General features: G+C 40.2%; 3 protein-coding genes and 1 pseudogene across 3 annotated transcripts; all 4 read left to right on the top strand.

Moving 5' to 3' along the window:
* Positions 1-4,231: 4,231 nt before the first annotated feature.
* Positions 4,232-8,132, top strand: LOC134184668 (uncharacterized). Its single transcript, XM_062652415.1, has 8 exons — positions 4,232-4,363; positions 4,444-4,580; positions 5,123-5,236; positions 5,308-6,330; positions 6,391-6,543; positions 6,681-6,908; positions 6,975-7,109; positions 7,172-8,132. Exons 1-8 carry the CDS (start codon positions 4,288-4,290, stop codon positions 7,934-7,936), a joined length of 2,631 nt encoding a protein of 876 aa, XP_062508399.1. The 5' UTR covers positions 4,232-4,287; the 3' UTR covers positions 7,937-8,132.
* A 770-nt stretch (positions 8,133-8,902) lies between these two features.
* On the top strand, positions 8,903-9,021 carry LOC134185145 (5S ribosomal RNA; annotated as a pseudogene).
* Positions 9,022-13,319: 4,298 nt separating this feature from the next.
* On the top strand, positions 13,320-22,205 carry LOC134184667 (collagen alpha-1(X) chain-like). The gene is made up of 8 exons (XM_062652414.1): positions 13,320-13,452; positions 13,517-13,552; positions 20,223-20,276; positions 20,768-20,812; positions 20,872-20,943; positions 21,048-21,119; positions 21,175-21,228; positions 22,146-22,205. The coding sequence occupies exons 1-8, from the start codon at positions 13,345-13,347 to the stop codon at positions 22,203-22,205; spliced, it is 501 nt and encodes a 166-aa protein (XP_062508398.1). The 5' UTR covers positions 13,320-13,344.
* LOC134185009 (ectodysplasin-A-like) lies at positions 22,198-25,846 on the top strand. The gene is made up of 6 exons (XM_062652788.1): positions 22,198-22,312; positions 22,380-22,442; positions 22,496-22,552; positions 22,616-22,645; positions 25,279-25,348; positions 25,433-25,846. Exons 1-6 carry the CDS (start codon positions 22,253-22,255, stop codon positions 25,765-25,767), a joined length of 615 nt encoding a protein of 204 aa, XP_062508772.1. The 5' UTR covers positions 22,198-22,252; the 3' UTR covers positions 25,768-25,846.
* The last annotated feature ends 483 nt before the right edge of the window (positions 25,847-26,329 follow it).

Genomic DNA, 26,329 nt, shown 5'->3' with positions numbered 1-26,329 from the left:
CTGTGGTATAGGTGGTTTGGAGTGTTGTTCATCCTCCAATGTTTATAGTCTTCTCGGTTAATTGCTGGGTTTTGTTTAGTCTTTAGCATTGTGAGTGCAGCAAGACGGGAGTTGATGCATGAGAGAGTATCATGAAGGTATATATATATATATATATATACATATAAGTATTTATATACTTATATATCTATATATCTATATACATATATATATATAAGTATTTATGTATGTATGTATGTATGTATGTATAAAGATACAATAATTATTAAGCTTTGTTTACATATATAGTATTATCAATAATACAATAAACATCCGGCATTAATTAACTCAAATATCAGATTTTCATAGAAAGTTTTGCATTGGATACTCTAGAGCTATAGCGTACTGTTTTTACTCTTTATCGCCTACGGCCATATCAGTTTTCGTCAGCCCACTTAAGTCAGGCAGAGTTGAGCTGGGTCTGTACGAGGATGGGAGACCGCCTTGGAACAGTTGGTGTTATAGGCTTTTGTCTTCTATGCTACTCCTATTTCTATTTATCCATGTCTTTGCACATGCAGCCAACATCGATTTTGAACAACTAGACTTGATTTTCTGAGTAATTGTTTAATTGAGTTAAGAACTGTATTTGATTCGTGATTTTTGATGTGCTCTTGAAAATGTGTCTTTTTGTCTACGAAATGTATGTTATCAAATCTCAAGCCAAACTATTTGCAAAAACGCTAACATTTTGGTTTTCTCATGAACAATTGCTGCAAGTAAATTCACAGTACACGAATACTATAACATAAGTAGCTTGAACGTAGTTTCCAATCAGTTTGGACCATACCACTTCGAATATACCGGTTCTCGTCCGATCACCTATCTCAAGCGCTCCGGCCGGGTCATGGGACTCATCACAGATTATGAAATGAGAATATATTTGAGAATAGTCCGGTTATTGTTATTTTAACTCTCTTTAGGGAAACACTGTTTTGAATCTGCTGTTTACTCTTACAGGTGCATGAGATATTTTTTGTGTATGGTGGTGATTGCTGTCCTAGAGGTGGTGATTGTGATGTATTATTGAAACTATTGGTATTTTGACGAGTAGGGATCTCATTTGTATATGTTCGAGTGACATTGTAGCAAGAACCAGGTGCCAAGATATCACAGTCTTTATAAGACATTACAGTTATTCTAATACTTTGTGTAAACACATTTCTGTTGATTGGAGCTGTAATATTTGGGCAACAAACTATAGAGTCATCTGTAAAGTCTGTTACGTGACATGTACTTATTACAGACAGCAGTCTCAGAATGCTGAGACTAGTTTCATTCTTAAACTTGTGAGCACACTTGTGCTCGGTTGACATATCTCACTAGCTGTCCTTCGCAACATACGAGAGTCTGGGAATGAGACTATGCTTAGACCATGGGACATCAGTATGTAGGACTATAACTAATTTATTGTTTACATACAATTTACACAATATTTGTGTTGCACCCATAATTGTATTTGCACCGCGATTACCAGCTGATATAGGCATATTGGGTTTACATCAGAATCTGTAAATCTCACGTGATGCTAGCTGGTAGCTTGAGCATGCACAATTATTCTATATATGTGGGTTTTCTAAACTTCTGCAATATTACTTGAATACATCTGCGACCGCAATTATTTCAGAAAGACTTTTTATGACTCTGGTAATATTTATAATGATATGCATAACAGATGCAAAGTTCAGAAGACATAAGAACTCCTTTTAATTAATTAAGACCAATTTTGAGCTTTATGAAGTAGAATCATTTGTATATCTAGTACACACAATTAAATCAGATATTGGTTATGCCTATCTTATGACAATTTGGCTAAATGCTTTTATTTTTTGTAACACTGGTAGATATTGTATTTGCAATTAAACATTTATTTATAGAAATGACTACATTCGCTGTATTACGATGCTTAGAAGAGAGTGAGGTAATTACTGATTTTCTTCTTCTTAAAGGCTCATTCATAACAGTAAGGACATACGTAAATGTATGTACTGGGTAAGCAGTGGTTGGCTTGCTGTGGGTAGCTGTACAGCTTTTCCAGTGTAGGATTACAACAACATACATACCAAAAACTGAAAACTGAAACGATGGCTCGATTTAATTAATTAATGCTAATATAATGTTTTAGTATGAATCTCTGTGATATTGTCGTATTAAAGTTTAGATTCATTGCGAGATGCAGTTAGTAAACCGGACATCAGCTATTATTGTAACAAAAATCCTGCACTGTCTCTGTAACTGGATAGTACTGTACAACAACAAAGTAATAAAAAATAATTTCTGATCTAGCCTCTCAACAGCCAGTGCAACACAAGGTATCCAGCGAAACTACAGAGATATACAGAAAGTTTTGTATTTGTTTCCTCTTGCATAGACCATGCCAATATGAAACTGCAACTTTGAAATATTTTTTGTCACTTAGAATTTTGAGTTGCATTCCCCAAAAGAAAATAGTACAGCGTGCATTGGAGTATAAACATACAATTGACGATTTGTTCATAGATTACAAACATAGCAAATATATATATATATATATATATATATATATATATATATGCAGGCTTCATTGTCTGTTCGTCAAGGGGGACTAGGCCTACGAGAAGCGCTGAGAATGTCCTCTTCTGCATTCATTGGCAGCTGTAACTCCGTTCGGTCATTATGTTCTCGTCTTCTTGCAACTACGCAACTTCTGTAGGAGTCAGAGCCCAATAGTAATTATTTGTCGCCTGACTTTAGTGCTTTTCCTGAAGAGTATGCTGCTAAGGATCATATTCGAAGTCTTGTGCCTGACTCGCTTGACACCATTGATCTTACCTCGAGTAGTCAACGGGACCTACCACGTCTCCTGGACAACAAGCTTTCAACAAACATCTTAGAGAAAGCAAGTTTGAGAGATCGTGCTCGACTAAATACGATATCTGCTCCTCACGCTGGAGCATGGCTAAGGGCAATACCCAACCCCAATCTCAGCCTTGCCATGCCCCAGAGAGAGTTCATAATCGCTGTTCGCACATGGTTGGGGATACCTTTCTTTCCAACTCCTCCAAGCTTAAAGCGTTGTTCTTGTGGACAGGTTTTAGACAGTCATGGGAACCATCTACTGGGTTGCGGAGAGGGAAACTGGAGAAATAGACGACACAACGCTCTTCCTGACGTAGTATTCGAAGCACTATTATCTGATAATGCCAATTGTCGTCTTGAACAACGGCTTTGTGGTGACTCGAATGCAAGACCAGGAGATGTATACCATCCAGATTTTGAGAGAGGGCGACCGACTTACTTTGACATCACAGTAAAAAATTCTCTCCAACCAATATATATGGTAAAGGCAGCTTGTCAAGCAGGGGTTGCGGCAGAAGCTGAAGAAAGAGAGAACGACAGCTCATATAAAGACATTGTTAGTGAGAATGGAGGTGTGTTTTATCCACTAGTTGTTGAAAGTCTGGGCTTGTGGTCGCCGTCTGGTCTCCAGTTTTTAAAATCAATGTACAGAAGAACAACATTCCACAGTCACCTCACAATGAGCCAGGCCACGTCCTATTTCCACCAAAGGCTTTCTATTAAACTCTGGTTGTATAATGCAAAGATATTCTAGAGAGATTGTCTGTAGATTGCTTTGAGGACGTTCTAGACTTTTTGTAAACATTTATCAAAACTGTCGCTATGATCAATGCTGTCTACACTCTTACAGGACTTCGATCCGTGGCTTAATTCTGCCCTATTTCGTGCCCTATGGAAACTATGCTCACTTAATTGAATGACTGCGTTGCACCACCCCTACACGCGGAAACAGATGTTACAAATTGATCATTTTCAATAAAAAAATTTCATTCTTGATGGGTTTAAAAAATGGACACTTCACGTTATGTGACGGCAATCTGTGAATATTGCCGTGGCGACAATATTGAATTAGGCGTAAGCAGCGTTTTAACTTATATAGCCTCTTAGTTAACTTTTTTTGTTACAGTTTAGTAGTGCGTCAAAGGGGTACACTAAGTGTCCAGGCCCGGTGTAGTAGGAAATCCGTCTCGGGGAAATCTGTCTCGGCCGAGACACATTTCCTTAGGATATCTGTCTCGGCTAGTCAGATTTGCTAGGAAATCTGTCACTACGCTGGGAAATTAGTCTTGGCCGAGACACATTTCCTTAGGATATCTGTCTCGGCCGAGGCGCTAGGAAATCTGTCACCACGCAGGAAATATGTCATTGTGTGTCTCACGCACACGCATGTGCAATTGTTTGATATTCTGAATGACAGGAAGCGCCATGGAAGAGCAAATGTACGAGCGGGTCGTTTTCTACCTTGAAAACGGTTCATATCCAACAGGTAGGCTGACGAAGAACAGCTGTCACACCGTCTCTACGTCCGTGCGATTGCCGATCCTCCTAACGATGTTGGTGATCTAGGTCTCTCGGAAAGCGAGAAGAGTGGTGTCCGTAAGAAATCCAAACTGTTCCAGCTAGAGGAAGGGATTCTCTACTTCCAAGACAAGAAACAATCGACACGCAGACAAGTTATCAGAGACGATACGACAAAAAGACAGGTGAACTCTCTAATTTCTCGGAGTTACGGGTTTCACCTCTAGTTAGCCATGCATGCCCTAAACTGGGGTGCAGCAATCATTTTTAAATTGTTCGGGCCTAACGCGCGCTAAAGGAGGTGACCGCGGCACGTGACAAAGCATGACTAGCGTGCGCTACCATCCAGCTAATGAAAAACAGTGTCCCCACCAATTAATCTAATTGACCTAACTGTACGTCCCCAAAGTTATGTTTTGACTTTGCCACAAACTGGTCATGAAAAACTATAATATGATCCACATTATCGTATATTTTAATATTGGCCTGTAATAAAGACTCTATATACTCCAAATAAATAAAAGTAAATAATATATTTAATTGTCTATACCTAAACTGGAAGTTGCGGAAATCGTCTGTTGGTGTAAGTCAGTAATTTCAAAATTGGTCGCCCTCACCCTTTGGCAGTTTTGGTACGCCCCTGCTAGTAAACTGCAAGGGCAGATGACAAAATTTCGTCATGTTGACTTAATAAAATGTTTACATTATGTCTTCTCTGTATATCCAGATTCTCCAAGGATGTCATGTCACTGGAGGTCATCATCTTGGCAGGGACAAAACGCTAGATCGAGTGACAAAGAAGTACTACTGGCTAGGAATAGTAGCTGATGTGAAACAACTAGTGAGAAGAAGCATGCATAATTTTTTCAGAAGGTGCTTCAAAATACTGTCTCTGCACATTTCATTTCTCAGGTTCAACATTGTGATATATGTCAGAGAGTGAAAAGAAAGTTTGATCATCCATCAGAACCGTTACATCCATTACCTGTACCATCTAAGGTCTGGTCGCAAATTGGCGTTGACTTGGTTGGACCATTGCAAGTCACTAGTAGTGGCAATCAGTATATTGTTGTGGCTGTCGATTACTTCAGCAAATGGCCTGAAGCCAAAGCAATTCCATCGAAAGAAGCAATTCACGTTGCTGACTTCCTTAACTCACTCTTTCTACGACATGGATTTCCAGAGGTGTTGATATCCGATCAAGGTCGCGAGTTTTGCAATGCTATCTGCAATGAACTTTTGACAAAGACAGGAGTCAAACACAGAATTACGTCTGCCTACCACCCTCAAACAAACGGACTGACTGAGCGTTTCAATCAGACACTGAAAAATGGAATCTGCCAGATGACAAACTGCACAGATGAAGACTGGGATTCAACAATTGAGGCTATTCTATTTTCCTATCGCATTGCTGTTCATGCTTCGACCAAATTCACACCATTCTTTCTTTTTAATAATCGAGATCCTCGTATGCCTCTAGATGTGCAACTGCATGCACACCACGTCTCAGATTCAACTGCGGAAACCACGATGCATTGCCTGACTGATGAAGAGATGCAACATGATGTAGAACTGCTAGTCAATCTGAAACACCAGTATACAGCAGCTGCAAAACGAAATATTGTCAAAGCCCAGGAACGCCAGAAAGCTTACTATGACAAGCGCCATAATACATATTCTTTATCTCTCGATCTCAATGACCAAGTTCTTTTAAAAAATAGTAAACATGACAGCCGTAAGGGTGGAAAGCTGGACGTGAAGTGGACTGGTCCATACTGGGTGTCAGAACGTCTTCCGAAAGGCTGTTTCAAGCTGAAAAATGGAAATGGTGCTGTTCTGAAGCAAATCTTTAATGCAAGTCGTCTCAAACCGTATTATCCACCGCAGAGCTACGAGCCATGTGGTAGTGGCACTTCAGACGAGTGCAAAGATACCGTATGCAGCGATTTGAACATGATTGTTTTGCATACACATGGCGTAAGTTCTGTTTATTAGATCAATGAAGATGAAAATGCTGCAGAAGCCATTGAATGGCACGCGGATGACTTACCTCTTCTATCCCCTGCGTCTGCATGTGTACGTGTGGATGCTTTAGTTGCATTCCAACCTGATGCGCAACCTTCAAGGACACATCAAAATGAAGGACAGGTAGAGGTCTTCTACAGTGACAGTCAATTAATCTAAAAATAATGAATGTCGTTAATATACCATTTTACACCAACTTCATATGCCTAATAGAGCACTATAGCTGTGTTTGGATATTTTCCACCTTCTGTGCCTTGCAGGGGTTATTGGTGATGGATAACAGGACAGAAATAGAGGCCCGTTCATTACCATCTACAACTCAACCATCAGCTTCATCCAGGGAAATCTCAGATGAAACTGACAAGGGAGCTTCATCCAGGGAAATCTCAGATGAAACTGACAAGGGCACTGTTGGAAGCAGAAGTATCAAATGTGACAGACGTAAATTACGGTTGGAACCTAAGAAAAGAGTACGTTTCCAGCTTGCGGTTAGCTCATTGAAAAATATCTTCTATTCTGTAATCCTTCTCTATGATTTGATTTGCCTTATACAGACAAATGAAGATGACAAAGAATGCAGTCAGACAGCGAATGACGAGGAGAATAGCAGAGAAGAAGATGGAAAACGTAAGCGCAAGCTTGATTATAGGGGCCAAACTCAACCCCAAACAAAACGAAGACGTACTATAGTAAGTATCTCTTTGGGAAACCCTCTGAAAGGTTTAACTTACGTATTCCATGAATTGATTAGGAATCTAAGAAGAACAGTTTCACTATTTCAAGGCGAATGAGAGAAATTCTCATGCAAGGCCGCGAGCTTACGGATGAGCATATTTCTCTTGCTCACAACATACTAAAGAAACAGTTTCCACACATTGATGGCCTACAGTCACCGTTACTTGCACAGACGAATGGTTTTATCCCAGTCCAGCATGAGGGCATCCAGATACATCACGTCCCTGAGCGAAGCCATTGGGTAACTTCTAGTTGCTGTGGCCAACATATATCAGTTTATGACAGCAAAGAGGCCGGTTTTCAACTTAGTACTTCTCTCAGTCACCAGTTAGCCTTGATTTATAGGCTGGCGGTAGAAGATGATAGCGAAGACGATGATGATGGAAATGATCCCATCAACTTGTTTGTTCAAAAGCCCTATGTCCAACAGCAGAGGGGAGGTTCGGATTGCGGACTGTTTGCCATTGCATTTGCTGTGCATCTTGCTTTTGGAGACAATTTATCGACTCTGCAATTCGACCAGGCACTGATGAGACGGCACCTTCTCAAATGCTTTCAGCAGAAAGAAATGATGCCTTTTCCGCAGATGACAAAGACCACGGCTCATCGTCCCAAGAGACTTCGCGGTGTCATGATTGAGCTTTGTCGTTGGTGCTTGATGCCCGAGACATTTGCTGCTACAGTGAAGTGCCAGAAATGCGATGATTGGTGTCATTTGAAATGTGCTAGACCGATATTGCCTACTAGGAGCAAAAAATGGACCTGTGGTAACTGCAAGTAAAAATTCTGCATGCATACACTAGCTGACACTATACACATGTATATAGTTCGTGTTTGCGTTGAACGTGCATTACTGTTTGCATTGTGTGTATGATGAGCCTAGAACTTTGTTTAAACTGTGCTGTACGTATACATACGTATAGTGGGAGGCTGCAGTACAAATGAGAAACCTGGAATGCTGTGTTATGTTCCCTAGAAACGTGGTTAAATATATCATGATTTAGGCCCATTAGTAAACTCCCTGCTGCATGGAGGCATTTTCAATACCGAAACACCGGCCGTTCTGGGTTTTCCTAGAACATTCAGAGTGAGCTGCGTTTCCTAGCTCCGAGACCGATTTCCTAGGAAATCTGTCCCGCCCGATACCGATTTCCTAGAACATGCAGGGCGTGACGGATTTCCTAGCTCCGAGACCAATTTCCTAGGAAATCCGTCTCGGCCGGGACAGATTTCCTGCCGGGACGGATTTCCTACTACACCGGATCCAGATAGGGTGTTCAGGAGGTTGCAACCCCTCTTTTCCTATAGGCGTGGTTCAATAATTTTATTAGAAAAGAGAAAATTAGTAATGCTATAAATAACTGATACAAGGTCAACCCCCTCTTTTAAAACTTCCTGGATCTGGGTCTGGTGTTCGTACGTACTCGTTCGCACGCACAGGTGGGAATGAACTGAGTACCGTTATTATTTTATACTGTAGCTGTGGATCTTGACTATCAAGTAAGTCACTAATTAGACAGGTCAGTCTTTCTAGACCTGTTCTGTGGGTCGATTTGTAGATGATTAGCGTACTTTTTGCAGTGGTCTCTTTATTCTTTTAATTACATCACAACTAGAAATCCATTTTATTTTCAAAGTTTCTACAACGTCTGCTTAGAATACTATAAGTATAGTCTACACTTTGTAATCTTCATTGCCTACGACCTTAGAATACTATAAGTATAGTCTACACTTTGTAATCTTCATTGCCTACGACCTTACCACTCTGAATATACCGGTTCTCGTCTGATCACTGAAGTCAAGCGGAGTCGGTCCGCGACAGTACTAGGATAGCAGACCTCTTGGGAACACCCGCTGTTGTAGACTTTTGCTTTTAACTCCCTCAGCCAACGTTTCTGTTAGAAACCTACGGCAGGCCAACCATTGCAATATTCGATTTTTGCACGATTTCCTAGAAATCGAGTTGTTGACATAAAGTACAGGACACATGTGCTATAACGTCTTCCATTTAGTCCAGTCTTACTAATACATTTTTATTTTAGCAACAGTAAAATTAACAATTTTTGTTGTCATGTAGACTGCAGTGGCATGTAGCGTTGGTCATTCTCGCATACAGAGGTCTGTCATCCATTAATTATCCGGGAATTTAATATGTTGATATTTAATTAGACTGCCTAAAAACAGAAAAAAGTGTTGAAGATGGATTCGGTCCAGTTGCAGTTACATACACTGGTTCGTTTTGTTCTGCAACAGAATTATATCAGAGCTTAATTAATTTAGTGTTCTTCGAGGTTCTTGGCCTAGAGAGAGAGTCGTCGATCGACATTCTCACTGAAATTATGCTGTTGTGTCATAAAAGTCCCCTGAAACTGATTATGTAATAGTCTGGAACGACCGAGGATAAGCACGGAGGCGCATTCATTGGTGGCGTACCTAGGGTAGGGGTTGTGGGGGTTGCAACTCCCCTTTTGTTGGCCTCGGAGATAAAGCAGTAGGTCTTGAAGCCGCATTGTGCTCATTTTCAGTATTTAATTAAAAATTACTAAGCGGATTCTTGACGAAGTGAGACATCTGACAGCGAAACTCCAGACTCGTGACCAGGATATCTTTGTTGCGTAGGGAATGGTTCACTCAGTACGTAACTGAAATAATGAAGGCAACAAGGCAGGATGTAAACAACCTCTTTGACATCTGGTATCAAGACATTCTGCGAATCGCAGACAGGATTGGATTCGTTGAATCTTTTCCAACAAAAACGAACTTACAGCGAAACCGGAGCAATACACCTACTGGTAGTCGGAGTCCGATTGAGCACTACAAACGGTCCGTTGCTATACCCCTCCTAGACTTCCTGATTCTTCAGATGCGCGAACGATCTAATGGTGAGCAAGATAATGTCCGAGCATTGCTTTGTCCAGTGCGTACCCTTCTGGTTCGTTCCACGTTGACCCAATGGAAAGCCGATCTTCCATTCCCGAAGTCTCTAGGAGGTGAAGTGAGAAGGCGGCAGTCAGTATGGCAAAGCAAATACAAGGAAATGCAAGAAGCAAGGAAAAGAGAGCAAGAGAGCAAGAAGGCCATACTCAACAATTAAATAACCTTCTCCTGGCCTTGGGAGCCTGTGACTCTCGGTTGTACCCGAATGTTCATGGTCTGCTATTGATAGCATGTACACTGCTTATCACAAGTGCAGAAGAAGAGAGGTAATTTTTTCTTCTGAGGACCATGGCAGATGAACGTCTTGCACACCTACATCAGTTATCGCCGTGCATTACAAAGACCGGTTACCAGCAGACGAAGTTTGTACAAAATCATCCACGGAGATTGTTCATACAGTCTTTGTTTGAATGAGACACAGTTGCACCTTAGTTTACTTAACATTTATTTAGCAGTAGTCTATGAATGATGCAGTTAGATTCTGTTAGACAGTTTAGATGATTTAGGGAGTTTATAACACCACACATTGCTAGAGATATGTTGCCATAGTTGTTGCCGTTTACTTTAGCTAAGCTGTAAGAAGCCTGGGCCAATTGCACCTCTAATGATACAAATGCTGAAGTAGGCGTGGTGTATCAAATTTGCAACCCCCTCTTTTCAAAAATCCTGGATCCGTGCCTGACTCATGCGCTCACGTGTAACAGCAGACATGCGACACATACGGGACAGCACAGTTTGAAACTGTAAATCAAATCAAATTGCACTAACTTCTGTTTCTTATTGTAATTGACCGACACACCTCCGCTAGTATCTTGTCTGAGGTTGAGCTAACAAAGTATGACTTTGTTGTACTTTTGGTGGATAGCTCCAAAACAGAGTGGTAGGACTGAGATATTAGCACCAATCACAATCAGTTATTTTTCTTTTTAATTGATTTGTTAAAAATCTGGACTTATTTTGCTAAAGTTTCTCACATTATATAAATGCTAGTACGAGTAGGATGACTCATGACCAGATTTGTAAACAATTGAATTATACAACATTACCAAGTAAGAGAATTTTTTTGTTGTAACTTATATCAGATTATGTCATGACAATGGATTCTAAATTTTAGAATTGGTTATCGTTATTTTAAGTAAAGGAAAACACAGAGTTGAATGTAACATGCTGTTCACTCCTACTGATGTATGGCATATGTTATGAGGTGGTAATGGCGGTGCTAGTTGTGGTGTATTATTGAAGCTAGTTATTCTGGGATATCATTTGTATTTGTTCCAGTGACATGTTGTAAGAAGACAGTACAGTCTTCCTTATACTTGGTGTAAACACAATCCTGTTGAATGTAGCTTTAATGCTTGGGCAGCAAACTAAAAAACCAATCTGTGAAATTTGTCATGTGACATGTGTTGATTACAGACAGCAGTCTCAGAATGGTGAGACTAGTCTCATTCACAAACTATTAACCTCACTCGTGTTTGGTTTCCATCTCTCACTAACTGTCCTTTGCAACATACAAGAGCCAGAGGTGAGTGAGGTGACGAGAGTCTGGGAATGAGACTTGGCTGAAGTCACGTGACATTAGTATGTAGGACCATAATTAATTTATTGTCTACATATAATTTACAGCATATTTGTGTTGCACCTTTAATTGTATTTGCACCTCGATTACCAGCTAATATAGGCATATTGGGTTTATATCAGAATCTGTAAATCTTGCGTGATGCTAGGTGGTAGCTTGAACATGCAATTATTCTGTACATGTATGTAGTCTGAATGGTCTTTGATAATATTCCAACTACTATCCAAGCTTGTGCAATATTACTTGAATATATGTGCGACCTCCATTCTTCCAGATATGGTTTTTTCCGATGTTCGTAATATTTATAATGACAGGCACAACAGATGCACAGTTGAGAGGACAGAAGTTCTTGACTCTTTTAAGAACAATTTTGAGCTTTATGAAGTAGAATAATTTTTATATCAATTACAATTAAATCAAATATTGGTTATACGTATTTTGTTGACATATTGGCAAAATGCTTTTATTGGTGCAACACTGGTCCTGTTGTATGTGCAATTAAACATTTATTACATGCAACTTATTACATTTTGTTGTATTGAGGAGGGTGAGGGTAAACACTGATTGTTGTCTTCTTGAAGGCTCAATTATAACATTAAGAAGTTACATACATGTATGATCTGGGTCAGTGGGTGGATTGCTGTGTGCTTACAAGGTTTTTCAGTGTAGGATTGCAACAACAGACATACCTACAGTTGATGACCTCAAAAGCTGGCTTGATATAATTAATGCCAATGAAATTTTGTCAGTATGAATGCTCTGTGATATTGCCGTATTACAGTTTAGACTCATAGCGAGATGCAGTCAGTAAACTGGACATCGTCTATTTTTCTAGGAAATGCTGCACTTTCTCTGTAACCAGTTACTACCACAACAAAGTAACAAATAAATAATTTCGGATCTTGTCTCTCAACAGCCAGTGCAACGCAAGGTGTGCAGCGAAATTACAGAGAAACACAGAAAGTTTTGTATTTGTTTCCTCTTGCATCGACCATGCCAATATGGAACTGCAACTTTGAAGTATTCTCTGCAGTTACTTCGTGACGTGCTTTATACTTTTTAGTTCTTTGTTTTGGGATTCTGGGAAGAGAAAGATGTTGAAGTGCTAGCATGCCGGATCCTCAATAGCATGTCATTATGTTGTCATCATATGGAAGTATTAGTATGTGAGGTGACAGGAAGAACATAGAGACCAAAGGGGAAGTTAGTCAAGTATTGTTATGTACGTATAATCACAGAATATTAGTCATAATCCAGCTTCATGAATAGACTAAGTATCTTAGCAATAGTAATTTCATTGGCATTTTAAGTGTCTAGATATGTTCTAAATGTCCAGTTTAAGAAATTCTTGTCACGTGTATTGCCATGGGTAGGGGAACCCCCTTTTATTAATTAATTAGCTAGACCTCCTATTGCAATTTCAGCTTACCAGACGCGCACGCAAGCAAGAGAGCCCACGTATACGCATTTAGAACATGATGTCATTCATTCCCAACAACATATCCATGGAACGGCGACGTGCACCAGAATTGACGAAGCGTGGGTTTAGGCGAGGGAGTTAATTTTGGGAAACATGCTCGCGTACACTATATATTCACATCTACTCCGTCGCCTATCATTTTATCAGGCAGCTCGTCGCGCGCCATTGTTTTTATCCGACGTGAAACACTGATATGTGGAAGTTACCTTGTTTTCTATTTGCTCTTAGTCTCACTATCGTTTGGTGCAACGGAGACTCGAGCGCTGAAGCTACTGTATGTCCAGGCATGAAGGGAGAACCGGTCAGTTAGCAGACGAATCTTAGTCAATGATACGACTATTGATGCACTGGAAATTTTGATGCAGGGGGTTCCTGGCGTGCCAGGTCCACCGGGAATTCGAGTAAGTTTACTGCTCATGTAGAATGTATCGTTTGCTTGATTGAATTACGGCAATGTTTTGTTTTATTTCTATTGGTATAACAGTGTGTGTCCATGCGTGGGTGCGTGTGTGTGAATGAGTGTGTGTGAATGTGTGTTTGTGCGTATTTTTGTGTTTTGTTGGTGATAGATGAAGAGGTGTGGTATGTAGGTGTACGCGTCGATTATGTGGGTGAATGTGTGTGTGTGTGTGTGTGTGTGTGTGTGTGTGTGTGTGTGTGTGTGTGTGTGTGTGTTGTGTGTGTGTGTGTGCCGCGCGCAAGCACATGAGCTCTCCCTCAAGGTGCCGAAAACGACATCTTAAGCAGGGGCGTCGCGTAATAGGGGCAAGAGGGGGATGAAGCCCCACCACTTTTCGGGGGCATTTTCCTTTTCTCAATATCAAAGACCTGAGCCGAAATCTCCCCCCGAAGTCTTAGCAGCGAGTCAGCCCCACCACATTTTGCACCCACACGACGCCTCTGTCTTAAGGCCTGTTCACACTAGACCAGAATGGACCTCGAACCGATCGCGATTCGATCGGGATAGCGCTCATGCACACTGCACTTTGAAAACGTTACAATACCTTCGCCTCATTTTCGATATCACGTGACTGATGACCGATGGGTACGTGTGGCTTCTTTGCTTGTGGAAAGCGTTGATACAGCGACGTAAGGTGAGCGAGAAAATAGACGAGTGAGGAGTGCTAGATGTTCCGACAACACGCAGATACGCGTGTCGCGAGTAGCGTACGTGAAGGTAACGCCCACAATTTCTAATTTGATTCAACCGATCGCGATCGGATCGCGATCGAAACCACCTCGCGATGTGAATTGGATTTATCGAGATCGGATAGCGATCCAGTTGCAAGTGTGGACGTCGTTGCGTTTGGATCATGATCGGGTCGCGATCCAGTTGCCAGTGTGAACAGGCCTATAATTTTCGGGAAATTATTAACACAGAGCCTGAGACTAAGTTGGACATTAAGAAAAACTTTGTAATCGGCTGTTGACTGCATAAAAACACATGAAAAGTTGTAATTTATATGTAAGAGATTCCCTTAGACTTCCTTATTTTGATCCGGCGTTAGTAGAGATGGAAAATTGGGGGAAATAAAATCTTCATTAATTTATTCAAAATTAATATTGATTGTTTCAAACTAACACTAAATTTTTCAAATTCATGCTAGTATTAACTCGCACCCTATTTTCTACAAATAAATCTACGTATATACATGTTCTTTGGGTTATAATGGGGTTATTACCCAGTAGTTGATATCAATTATGTCTAAGAATATGAAATTAACAACGTATACCATCTTGGTTCTGTATAATTATATACATAAAGTTACTCTATTAGACCAAACAATAATAGATGAGCAAAAAACGCCCATAATTATTTTTAGGTACACCATTTGATATGCCTAAAACCGGATATACTTTACTATACAGACAATCATTTGAGCGGTAAAGAAATAGTTCAGCTATAAAGCAGCGGTGAGTAATCAGTCGCTGGCTTTCTGGCTTCTATCGGGTCTCCTTTCGCGCTGTAGTAAATTGGCAGATACTGTATAGTATGGTATTGCAGTGTAATACAGTTACATGAAAATAGCTTGATGTACACACATTAGGTATTCGGGACACATGCAGAAGCCGATGAGCCTTTTGACTTGGCAATCTTTGAGATCCGGTCTTTTGGTAGTGTTGTGATATACCAGATACAGTAGTTATAAAAGGCATGCACAGTTTGGCGCTGCCAACCAGAAAAACTCAAACTATTGTTGGGGTACCACGCGTTTGACAAACTTTGCAAGTCCGTTGGTTTGTTTAAAGAAATAGAGGGAGAAGATTCTCTTAGACGATTTAATTAACAGCTGGGTGTTGAGTTTACTCATCTTTGAAGTTCATCTAGCCAGAAACGATCATACCATTTTAGACGATGTGGAATGTACGATATATCAAAAGTCTAAGTGTGAAGACCTACCACTTCGCATAGAAAATGCCGTTTATATATATATATATATATATATATATATATATATATATATATATGATGGCATGTCCACTGATAACAGTGATGACTCTCTTTAGTGTCCTCTGTGTCTCTGGTGGGATTTAACACCTGCTTTTGAACGGCATTCCTTGCCACAAGATTGGCAAACAAATGACTTGTTGGTAGGAACAATTTGTTCTTTCCGTTTCTGACGTTGAGCTTGAAGATGTCTAATACGATTTCTTCAAACTGTTGGAGTGATGAATGGCAGAGAGATCTCCAGTTTGTTCTATCACTGGATAGTTTCTCAAAATGCAGGAAGTCAATCCCACAAGATTTCATATTAGCCTTGATAGAATCTTTATAACGTAATTTAGGACCACCTTGATGACGATGGCCCTGTTCCAGTTGACCAAAAAGGAGTTGTTTGGGAATTCTATCATTAGGCATTCGAGACATGTGACCAGCCCAGCGAAATTGGCATTTCATAACAAAAGATTCAATGCCACTGATGTTACAATGAGATAACACTTCTGTGTTGGGTATATAATCAGTCCACTGGATTCCACATTTGCGGCGAAGACATCGCTGATGAAAACTCTCCAAACTTTTGAGGTTACGACGAAGAAGGGTCCATGACTCGCATCCGTACAATAGAACTGATAAGACTACTGCTTTGTAAACTGCAACCTTCGTGTTCAGTTTGATTTCATGCCTTTGGCAGAGTCTGTTGTACAATTTACCAAAGCAGCACTGGCCTTTGATATCCTATGAGAGACATCTGCATCAACAGTTGCATTATTCGAAAGGAAACTACCCAAATACTTGAAATTGCTGACATAAGACAATAGGTGATCACCAATCATAACTGGAGGAGGGTTATGGTTTGAGCCTGGACGTGGTTGAAAAAGCACTTCTGTCTTTTTCAAGCTGATACTCAAGCCAAAACGTTTAGTTGATCTGTTTAAACAGTTGACAATGTGTTGAATGTCTTCATATGTGTGACCAACTAATGCGCAATCGTCAGCAAACAAGAGTTCTCTCAGTAGACTCTTCGAAACCTTTGTTTTGGCTTGTAAGCGCCTGAGATTGAATACACCTCCAGTAGTTCTAAACTCAACCCGAACACCCTCACGGATGTTCTTGAAGGCATCATTTAAAACCACGGAAAACAAAATGCTAAAAAGAGTAGGTGCTAGAACGCAGCCCTGTTTCACTCTGTTGTTTACTGCAAACATTTCTGACTTTGAGCCATCCTCGACAACACAAGCCATCATACCAGTATGAAAGGCTTTGATTAGATTCACAATCTTAACCGGGCAGCCAAGCCTCAAAAGGACTTTCCATAAGCCAGTTCTATCAACCGAGTCAAACGCTTTGACCAAGTCAATAAAGACCATAAATAGATCCGTGTGCTGTTCACGACACTTTTCTTGAAGCTGCGTGGCTGAGAAGATTATGTCGGACGTACCACGACCAGAACGAAAACCACATTGGCTTTCAGGAAGGATACTCTCTGAAAAGTTTGAGACAAGACGATCAAGAAGAACTCTGGCGATAATTTTGACAGCAACAGACAGCAAAGAGATCCCATGGTGATTGTTGCAGTCATACACACACACACACACACACACACACACACACACACACACACACACACACACACACACACACACACACACACACACACGCACACACACACACACACACAGTCTGCGTCAAAAGTATTGACATATTTACGCTAGGAGGCGTGGCCATAGGTAATGTGAGCAGAAGCGCAACCGTTTTCAGGTCACGTACGTTTTTTTAGATAGAAGAGAACTATTGAGTTTGCTTTTAGGTTTGCTAGACTGTTGGAAACTCACAAGTGCGCATCAGTAACTTGTGTCCGTGTTTCATTCTTTGATAGCATTTCCCTCGCTAACGTAGATCTAGACAAAGGTGCATTCTGCTAGACGTGCGTTCAATTACGGAAACAGATCACAAGGCGTGGGTAAGTGCCACTCCGCCTGGATTGCGTCTTCTAGTTCATGAACGTTTTGAGGCCTATGAAGCTCAACACGCAGCTTGAAGACCACCCAGAAGTTTTCTATTTCGTGCAAAATATCTGGTGAGCTATAGCGGTTCAATCGAGAAACCGTGACGCGCAGAGTCTCGTTTTTCTATCTTCAGGAGTAGCGGAATTTTAATTCTTAGGCATTGTGTAGCCACACTTGAGTCGTGAAAACAACTTCCTGCGCTGCAAGCTGATGTGCAAGTTTGTTTGCTGATTTGTTGTTCTTTGTTGCGTCATTATCACTAATTGAAGCTGTTCGATGGATTACAGTTAGTTTTTGGTCTGCCACGGGAAGCTCTGCGTTGAATTCCTTCTCCAGTGTCCAGTCTTTTGAGAGTTCAGTAAACAGTAGAGCGAGAAACACGTAAAAGTTGGCAGATCTTAGATGGCTTCCTATTACTGGAGTGGTATAGTAACAGAATATCGCGGCGTTGTCTTCCACAACTCGTTTCATGATGGAAAAGTTGTCTACGCGGATGCGCATACTATAGAATAGCGTTTGTGACTGCTTTTCAGCAGTTTGAGAAAAAATCGCGCGGTTTCATAGTAAATAGGAAAACTAGAAAACTTTCAAAAAGTAGCACAAATAAACCGGAAATGTGTAAATAGCTTTGATGCGGACTGTATATATATATATATATATATATATATATATAGTTACACCTTTACAAGTTAAAGATTTTACTACCAATCAACTTGTAGAACGAAACAAAATGTTCTTCCTGCAAAAGTACCACACTATAGCAGAGAGGGTTCGATTACATCGACGCAGCAACAGCAAGGTGAGACGGTACAAGCATGTTTTGACGTACTAATGCAAATTGCCGCGTAAATTGTTGTTTTGATCAGGGAGAATACGACAGTTGTATTGCATATATATTTTTTTCGTGGGATTACACACTGATGACATGTTACAGAAACTTTACGAACAAATCAACCTTCTAAGAGAGTTATTAGATCAACCGCTGGCGTTGGCACGTATACCCTGGAAGGCGCGGCAGTTAGTGTGACGGCTATTCGTATGGTACTGCATTCAGAGGAAATTTATGTTCTTACCAACAGAGTTGAGGCATGTTTTATTTGTGCATGAGAGTGTTCGTCGCTATGTGTCTAATTGCGCTTTGAAATGACTCTATGACTCATTGCTTTGCTCAAATTGCCATTGGCCTGGTCATGTTGAAGATGGCTGTTGATCTAGGCGACATACGCGTTCAGGCTCGTTAAGACGAAAATTAAAGCATGATAAAAGTTTCAGAACGAAGAGTCACAGACGAGTAAGGATTGCCGCAGCCGATCATTGCGATTCCGAGCGTAATGAATCTGACTTTTCTCAACCTTGCGTTGAGTCTATTTGTAAAGAGATATGTAAAATGGACAATGTTTATATGAAAGGTAGTAGGATCCTTGTAGAGGTAAACATTGCTGGTAAATTAACCTCTTGAATGTCGTATTGATACTAGAGCAGACGTGTCTCTTGTAAACGAGCTGCCATGGAATTGTTTAAGTTAAGACAGCCAAAGTTAGCTACTGCAACGGAACAGCTTAGAAACGCTTCTTGTGCAATCATGTCTTCCATGGTTACTTTCAAAAAATTTTGTTCGCTTTTGTAATACCGATACATCTATCCAATTCTTTGTCAACAAAGACGGAGGTACAAATCTTTTAGGCATGGACTTGTTAAAGAAGATTAGTCTAACTCAACAGTGTAATACCTATCTTTATAATTTGGGAAACCAGAACTCACGCACAAGGAATTTGCAAATGGGTCTCCATACCAATCAGCTGCTCTGGCTACATTAATTTTACAGTGTCCGGATAAATTTTGTGACGCTCTGGGTTGTTGCATTCAATGTGCCAGTGTGAAAGTCCAGTCGAATTTATCCCTAAAAGTTTTGTGTTCGTGTTGTACAGGGAGGTATTATAGTATTGTAGCATATTACATGTAAATAACTTGATTTATATATTAGTTATCCGTGACACGTGTACAAGCCAGTGAAGCTTTGGACTGGTCACTCTTTAAGAGCCGATTTTTGTGTAGTGTTGTGTTATACCAGTTAGAGTAGTTACAATAAAGGTATACACATAATACACTTTTAATAGCCATTTGAATTTCCCAGCAATTCTGGCTACTTACTCCTAGTCTATATCTAAAAGAAGGAGACATTTTTTTAATAAGGAGAGATGATCAATTTCTTCCCCAGTCAGTACAGTTAATTGTCTGCTTATTTTGGTATTTCTAATTCCTGATCTTGTGCGTGTACTGTGAGTATTCTCTCGTTTGTGAGAGAGCAGTGCCTATTGGTACAAAGTAAAATATAGTATTATTATAAACTTATCTTTCCTCTCACGTTACCTACACAATAATTGTTAGTTTGCTGTATTTTCACATGTACGCATTATTGCATGGTATCTGTTTGCTTCAAGCAATCCTGCCATAAGACTAAGACCATTGTTCGCATATAGAACTAATACTCTTTGGACAGCACAAATACATAGCAGCGATAAAAATATAATTGAAAAAACACCAAATATTTGAAAATGCATACTTTGGGTCAATAATGAAAATATACTATTTACATACTAATAATCTTTATGTGATACTTAGGGTCATACTGGTTCTCAAGGTCTCCCAGGCGGATTGGGTGGTACCGGAGCAAAGGTTAGCACAATAGATATCAAACCGTCATTTACTTTGTTGAAGTACACACATATATTTTCCTGTATTTATTTCGAAGATAAGCTTTTATTAAGTATTTCTAGTTTTACCAAAGTTCAGCGTTACACATTATCTGTTGTAGTCTATTCTTATTTTATAGCTAGTGTAGTCTGAAGAGGCATACTTCATTCAAGTGTTTTAAAGGGAAAAACATTCTGTGTTACTAATGTTAATCAGACTTCTGGATACAAATTCTTATTCATATTAATTAATTAATGAGCTAGTTAGGTAACACAAAAACAAAGAAACACAGATAGACAATAAAATTACAACACACGCACGCACACGCCCAGAAACACACACATACACACAAACAAGCAAAGAAACACACACTTAAACAGAAATGTAAACAAAGAAAGAAAAGAGCAGTAAAGAAGATTTTAAAATTGCCGTAAACTTACCGTAAATGTAATTCTATGTGCGTTTTGCAAAAGGGTGACAAAGGAGACGAAGGTGCAGTTGGTTCTACAGGCAAACAAGTCAGTAAATTATTGAAACAAGCCATCTAGCAATATCTAGTTTTTCTGTGTATTTACAGGGTCTTCCAGGTTTAACCGGTCCTCCAGGTCCACCGGGTCCACAAGGTCCTCCTGGGAAATCTGGATCAACAGTATGATGGTTATTAAAACAAAACTAACTGAAAAATCAATAAATAACAATATATGTCACAAATTGTTACTACCCATTTACTAACTACTACTACTTACTCTGCAGGGAGCGGTGGGTGTAATCGGTCCAGCTGGTCCACCTGGCCCACAAGGATTACCTGGAAAGACTGGACCAGCAGTAAGACAAACTCGTAGATATTGGAAACAAAGTGTTTATCTAATCCTTTTTGCAGGGTTCTTCTGGGCCTAGAGGTGCTAGAGGAGAAACAGGACTACCTGGTCAAATAGTATGTACAATTGGTTATAAAACAGACTAATGATTAAACAGGATTGTGGACTGGTTCACGAAAGGAAGACTTCTGCTAACCGAAGATCTTAAGTTAATAACGATAATGTGACGTTTGAATTTGGCATTTGTTTTAATAACATTTACATTCATGCATTACCGCAACCATTCATCAAAACCTACATATGATATAGTAATTAAATTGACGTGTTTCTAATGGGTGCTAGCAAAGTCATATTTGAAGAGGATTATAGACTTACAAACACATGCAATATAAACTCGTGCCTTAGCTTCGGTTTTGTACTGTACGACTTGCACAATCAAAGTTTACCGGTTTATTAATTAACATATTTCGTTGTAATTATGTAAGCTGCCAATTGTTTTGTTTTGTGAACAAAAGACTGCATGTATGTGCCGGTAAATTGTTAATTGTAATATTAATAGGAAAAGAGTAGAACTCAGTCCGTCGAGAAAGGGTTTGATCAAAAACACTCCACTTTCTTACCCAACGTCCTTACAGAACAATCTTTAGGATTAACAAAAAAATAAAATGCATGCACCTGTGTACATTAATTAAGACAATTATAATTTGCTTCTATTCAACTACATATCCTTTTTGAATATTTTGATTACTGAAGTCGCTAAATTTTAAATTAGTTGGAATTGAATTACTGTTTACTTTAATTAATGCATGATCAATTTTAGTTTATCTAAATATTTTATTGCACAAAATTTTTGTCTGACTTAGAATTTAGACTTAGAACTATTTTGTAGCGATGATAATAAAAGATTATTGTTTTTATGTTTTGGTACATTTTGACATAATTTATCTGTAAGCTGATTTTGGCAAAAAATACTTAAACAAATATATGGCTATTACTGTCAAGGTTTAGTAATTTTACGCTCGTGCTGTCTTAGGGAGACAGAGGTCCAACAGGTCCGAGGGGCATAGAGGGATTGGATGGCGTACCAGTATGATTTCACGATAGAAATTATTATGAAGCTACAACTAATTTCTGTAATGTATGAAGGGATCTGCAGGTCCTGTCGGTGCGCAAGGTCCGCACGGTCCGAAAGGTGTAAAAGTGAGTTACACAATAGAAAAGAATAAATAATCATGTTACTGATATAATTATTTGTCTTTATTATTAGGGAGCAATTGGATTACCCGGAGCAAAGGGAGAGGCGGGACCGCAGGGCATTGCTGGACCAGAGGTTCGAAATTGAGCTGAATTTCTAATGCTATGATAATGCTTGCTTTTGGCTAGATGAGTGAAGATGTTTTAAATCGCTATTTTAACCCGGTCAAAGGACTATTACAAAGGGTATATCATGGATGAAAAGTAACGTCTCTTTCTAAGTCATGATGGGATCGTTATGTGTTATAGATACAAGGACTGGAACAGTGGAAAGTACAGGTAACGAAATGTAGTATATCATCTACGGTCAATCTTCTCCTCTGTTATTTTAATTAAACGAAAAGCCAACGGCTGATAAAGTGTACTACACCGGATGTAAGTATAGTGGGAGCTCTAGAGCTGCTCCTGCAGACATCTTTACTGCTGTCAGTGGAAATCATTGCACAAGTCCTGTTGTGAACCAGTAGGACGTCCGAAAAGCGAATTAGCTAATTTTAATAAACCGGTTTGCTAAACCAAACTTTACAAATCGTTAATGAAATTTAGGTAAACGGGCAGACAAAATATTTTCCTCTTATTGTGAATTGACTGAGTCATCCACGGCTTGCACTTTGATTCAGCAATGTATAAACAAAACTAAACAGAGAGCAGACAACAGTCAACAAGAAAGTAGTTTCTTTGCAACTTCACCAAAATTAACAGTTTTTCGAAACCCTTATAAGTAGACGAACTCTTTCAGTGCAGCTTCCGATGATGATGGAAAGACGGCCTCTTTTGAGCAGGAAATTACTTGCAGATACAGAATGTCTGCAGTGGCAATATATCCTTGCCTCTTTTATGACTATCAAGTTCACGATAACTGCTGCGATGGAAAGAATGTGATAACGATGTTTCCTAAGCAACTAACAGTATAGCAATTTGTACGTGTGATTTTAACTCATGCATGACTGTAAACTTAAACGACAAGTTGGATAGTTCAATTTTAGTAACATGACACAAATACAAATGATTCATTAAATTATATGTCCGTAAGGTTTACAGTGCAGGGCTTGTTTTTGACTAGCCTCGCAAGCCAGGCTCTTCCGCGCAGTCGCTGAGCTAACCGCACGTGAATCACACGAGGAGGAGGAGCTTTTACCGGAATTGCTCCAGCGCGAGAAAAGCCTGATCGCTTTCGAGAACGTCATAGTGACGTGGGACCCCCGATCCGGTTTCATAGCTTGATAAAGCTAATCCTACCAGTATTAGGTAAGCATGTAGGTATGAAAGTTGAGAACACGCGACATCGCTTCACGCACTTGTTTGTTTTGCACGAAGTACGTAGTTGACATCATCGTTCGCTTCTAGTTCGCATGTAGACAGCTCAGCCATGTAATATTCTGCAGTGTCACGACTCTTTTTCAGCATTCAGTTTCGCCAACAGCACACCGCCGAATCTTGATCTGCAACGCGGTAGTTTGAGAAATGAACTTATTGTACGCGGTTAGTGTATATATGTAGCAGTCAGAAACCGTGCATTGAAACAAGTCGTACGTAGTACACGTGCAACTACGAGTCAACTCTAAACTCCCTGAACATGGTAGGTCCACTGCACTGCTGTTTTCCCATGCCTAGATGTTTCCAGTTCACCGCGAGGAGACTCAATATCGTACAAAAGTGCTGCTTGCTGAGTCGAAAGTACCGTCACACAGACTGCGTTAGCAATACACGCCAATCTGATCATGACGTGGAGAGGTCAACAAGCTCTAGGCCACTGTTTTCACGAACCATTGAGTGAAACTGGGCCGGCAGTTCTCACACCATTTCCCCCAAAGATCATAGATGTCAGAGTAGACGCGTAAGAGTGGTGAACAGTTCTACGTCGGTTTCAATTCGCGCAAACCTGCAGATGAGTTCAGTAGAACGAAACGTTGCTGGAGAGTGTAGGTTCAGCGGACCAGTCCTATGTAGGCCATTCCTACGCTCATTATTCACCAGCACTTTGTCCATCGACAGATTCACTGGATTTCGTGTTCACGCGCTCTCCGCGGAGGGCTAACTCGCTGCTTCATGTATCAGCGCAATTACATTAACGAGCTCTTTAGGAAATCGAATTAGCTTTATCAAGCTATGAAACCGGATCGGGGGTCCCACGTCACTATGACGTTCTCGAAAGCGACCAGGCTCTTCTCGCGCAGAAGCAATTCTGCTAAAAGCTCCTCCTCCTCCTGTGATTCACGTGCTGTTAGCTCAGCGACTGCGCGGAAGAGCATGGCTTGCGAGGCTAGTTTTTGACATACATCTTCATACTCCTATATACTAAACCGTTTAACGGAAGTTGTTACAACTGGATGTGCATTGTAATACTTTTGCCATTGCTTATGTATTTATTAAAAATACGTGCAAGACAAATATTTAATGGTGTAGCTATGTTTTACTATAATAGACTTGTAATTTACAAGTTGTGCTATATACCTGTTTTAGCTAGAGCAGGGGCGTAGCGTCCAGTCCGACCGGTCCGGCCATGGCCGGACCGGTTTTGGAAATATGCACTTTCGCCAGACGCTCAATGGCATCAACTTCCGTTTTAAGGATATAGCCGATTAAATAAGTAATATATTTCTGCTCATGCAGTACTTTGTGCGTCGGCCTTGCGTTCTCCAGACGTCAGTTGAAGGTACTGTACAGGCTCGGAGACCCAGCCGATGCGAGGCTAAGATGTGTGCAGGTAATGCAATAAGTATCAGTTTTAGAATTAGACATGGCTGTCATTATAGTTCTCGTTAATTAAAGTTGTCCCGCCCATCTACTAGCGTGCGCTACATTGTCCAGCCCACTAGCGCGCGCTAGGCCGGACCGGTTTTCATTTACTTCCTACGCCCCTGTAGAGGTAACTACATTAGCACTAACATGTTTGTCTAATTATACTTTAGTGGGTACAAAGCAAAATGGCGGTTGCTGCTGATATTAGAGGATCAACAAGTTCAACTTACAGTATTTCAGGTGAAAGCATGTTTCTACCGCTTTTGTTATCAATAGTAATATTGGGTTGGAGGTCTGATGCGATTGTTTTGTACGTGTTTCTAGGTGTAATAACGTACTGGTCGACTAGCAGTCCGTCCTTTTTGGTGGGCGGTATCACTTACAGCAACGGAGCTTTTACAGTTCCATCTGATGGTCTTTACTATATTTACATACAACTGTTCATCGACATGTCCAGCGGTTATGCGTATCCAACCTTGCGCGTAAATCGTGGAATAGTGATGTACATGCATTACCAAATGAGCGGTGGAGACAGAACAAAATACAGCGGCATTATTCGAAGGTTAAGGAAAGGAGACAACGTTGACGTATATGGAAATGGCTTTTCTTACTTTATGCATTATCGATACTCGTATTTTGGTATTTTTAAGTTGAATTAACGAATCTGTAATGCAACATCTTGTGCAGGAAACTGCATTTTAGACTAGCAATCAAACCAATTATTTTTTGAAACTTGATTGTCGTTTCGTATCGTTACGCTGGTTTTGCAAGGAATATATTTTATTGTACAGATTTGCCTGTTTTATGTTAGCTGGCGTTAGTGTTTTTGAATTATACTCTTGTCAAGTGCCTTTGTTAATTAAAACAAACATTTCGAAAGCCTTGGTCCTGTGCATCTTTTATTCTGGATCCTTCGCGCAAACGGGATCCAAAAAATTTCTTGCAAACAGGATCCGAGCGGCGCGCTGATACCGACCGTTTCAACCTCTTCATCGATAACGATGCAAGGTCTCTGCGCTTGCTCTAGCAGTTGTACGGCCGCGCCCTTTACGGCGACGCGGAAGTCGCCATTTTCATAATGCCTTTCACTGTGCCAAATGCACCGAAACATGTAGATCGCTTTGCAAATATTATTTGCAGGCTCTAAAAAATAAGAGAAGACAATAGTCTTCCTCGATGGGAGAAAAAATTGACACTTCACGTTAAGTGTTGTCGCTCTGC

The sequence above is a fragment of the Corticium candelabrum genome, chromosome 9 (genome assembly GCF_963422355.1).
Source record: "Corticium candelabrum chromosome 9, ooCorCand1.1, whole genome shotgun sequence".
NCBI classification, from domain to species: Eukaryota; Metazoa; Porifera; class Homoscleromorpha; order Homosclerophorida; family Plakinidae; genus Corticium; species Corticium candelabrum.
This window is presented reverse-complemented; position numbering and strand designations above follow the sequence as displayed.

Coding starts and splice junctions, on each gene's coding strand:
- LOC134184668 (XM_062652415.1), top strand. CDS start 4,288: ATGACAGGAAGCGCCATGGAAGAGCAAATGTACGAGCGGGTCGTTTTC. Junction 6,544..6,680: donor CACATCAAAATGAAGGACAG/GTAGAGGTCTTC, acceptor TGTGCCTTGCAG/GGGTTATTGGTGATGGATAA. Junction 6,909..6,974: donor GAGTACGTTTCCAGCTTGCG/GTTAGCTCATTG, acceptor TGCCTTATACAG/ACAAATGAAGATGACAAAGA.
- LOC134184667 (XM_062652414.1), top strand. CDS start 13,345: ATGTGGAAGTTACCTTGTTTTCTATTTGCTCTTAGTCTCACTATCGTT. Junction 13,553..20,222: donor CAGGTCCACCGGGAATTCGA/GTAAGTTTACTG, acceptor TGTGATACTTAG/GGTCATACTGGTTCTCAAGG. Junction 21,229..22,145: donor CAGGACTACCTGGTCAAATA/GTATGTACAATT, acceptor GTGCTGTCTTAG/GGAGACAGAGGTCCAACAGG.
- LOC134185009 (XM_062652788.1), top strand. CDS start 22,253: ATGAAGGGATCTGCAGGTCCTGTCGGTGCGCAAGGTCCGCACGGTCCG. Junction 22,313..22,379: donor ACGGTCCGAAAGGTGTAAAA/GTGAGTTACACA, acceptor CTTTATTATTAG/GGAGCAATTGGATTACCCGG. Junction 25,349..25,432: donor TTCAACTTACAGTATTTCAG/GTGAAAGCATGT, acceptor ACGTGTTTCTAG/GTGTAATAACGTACTGGTCG.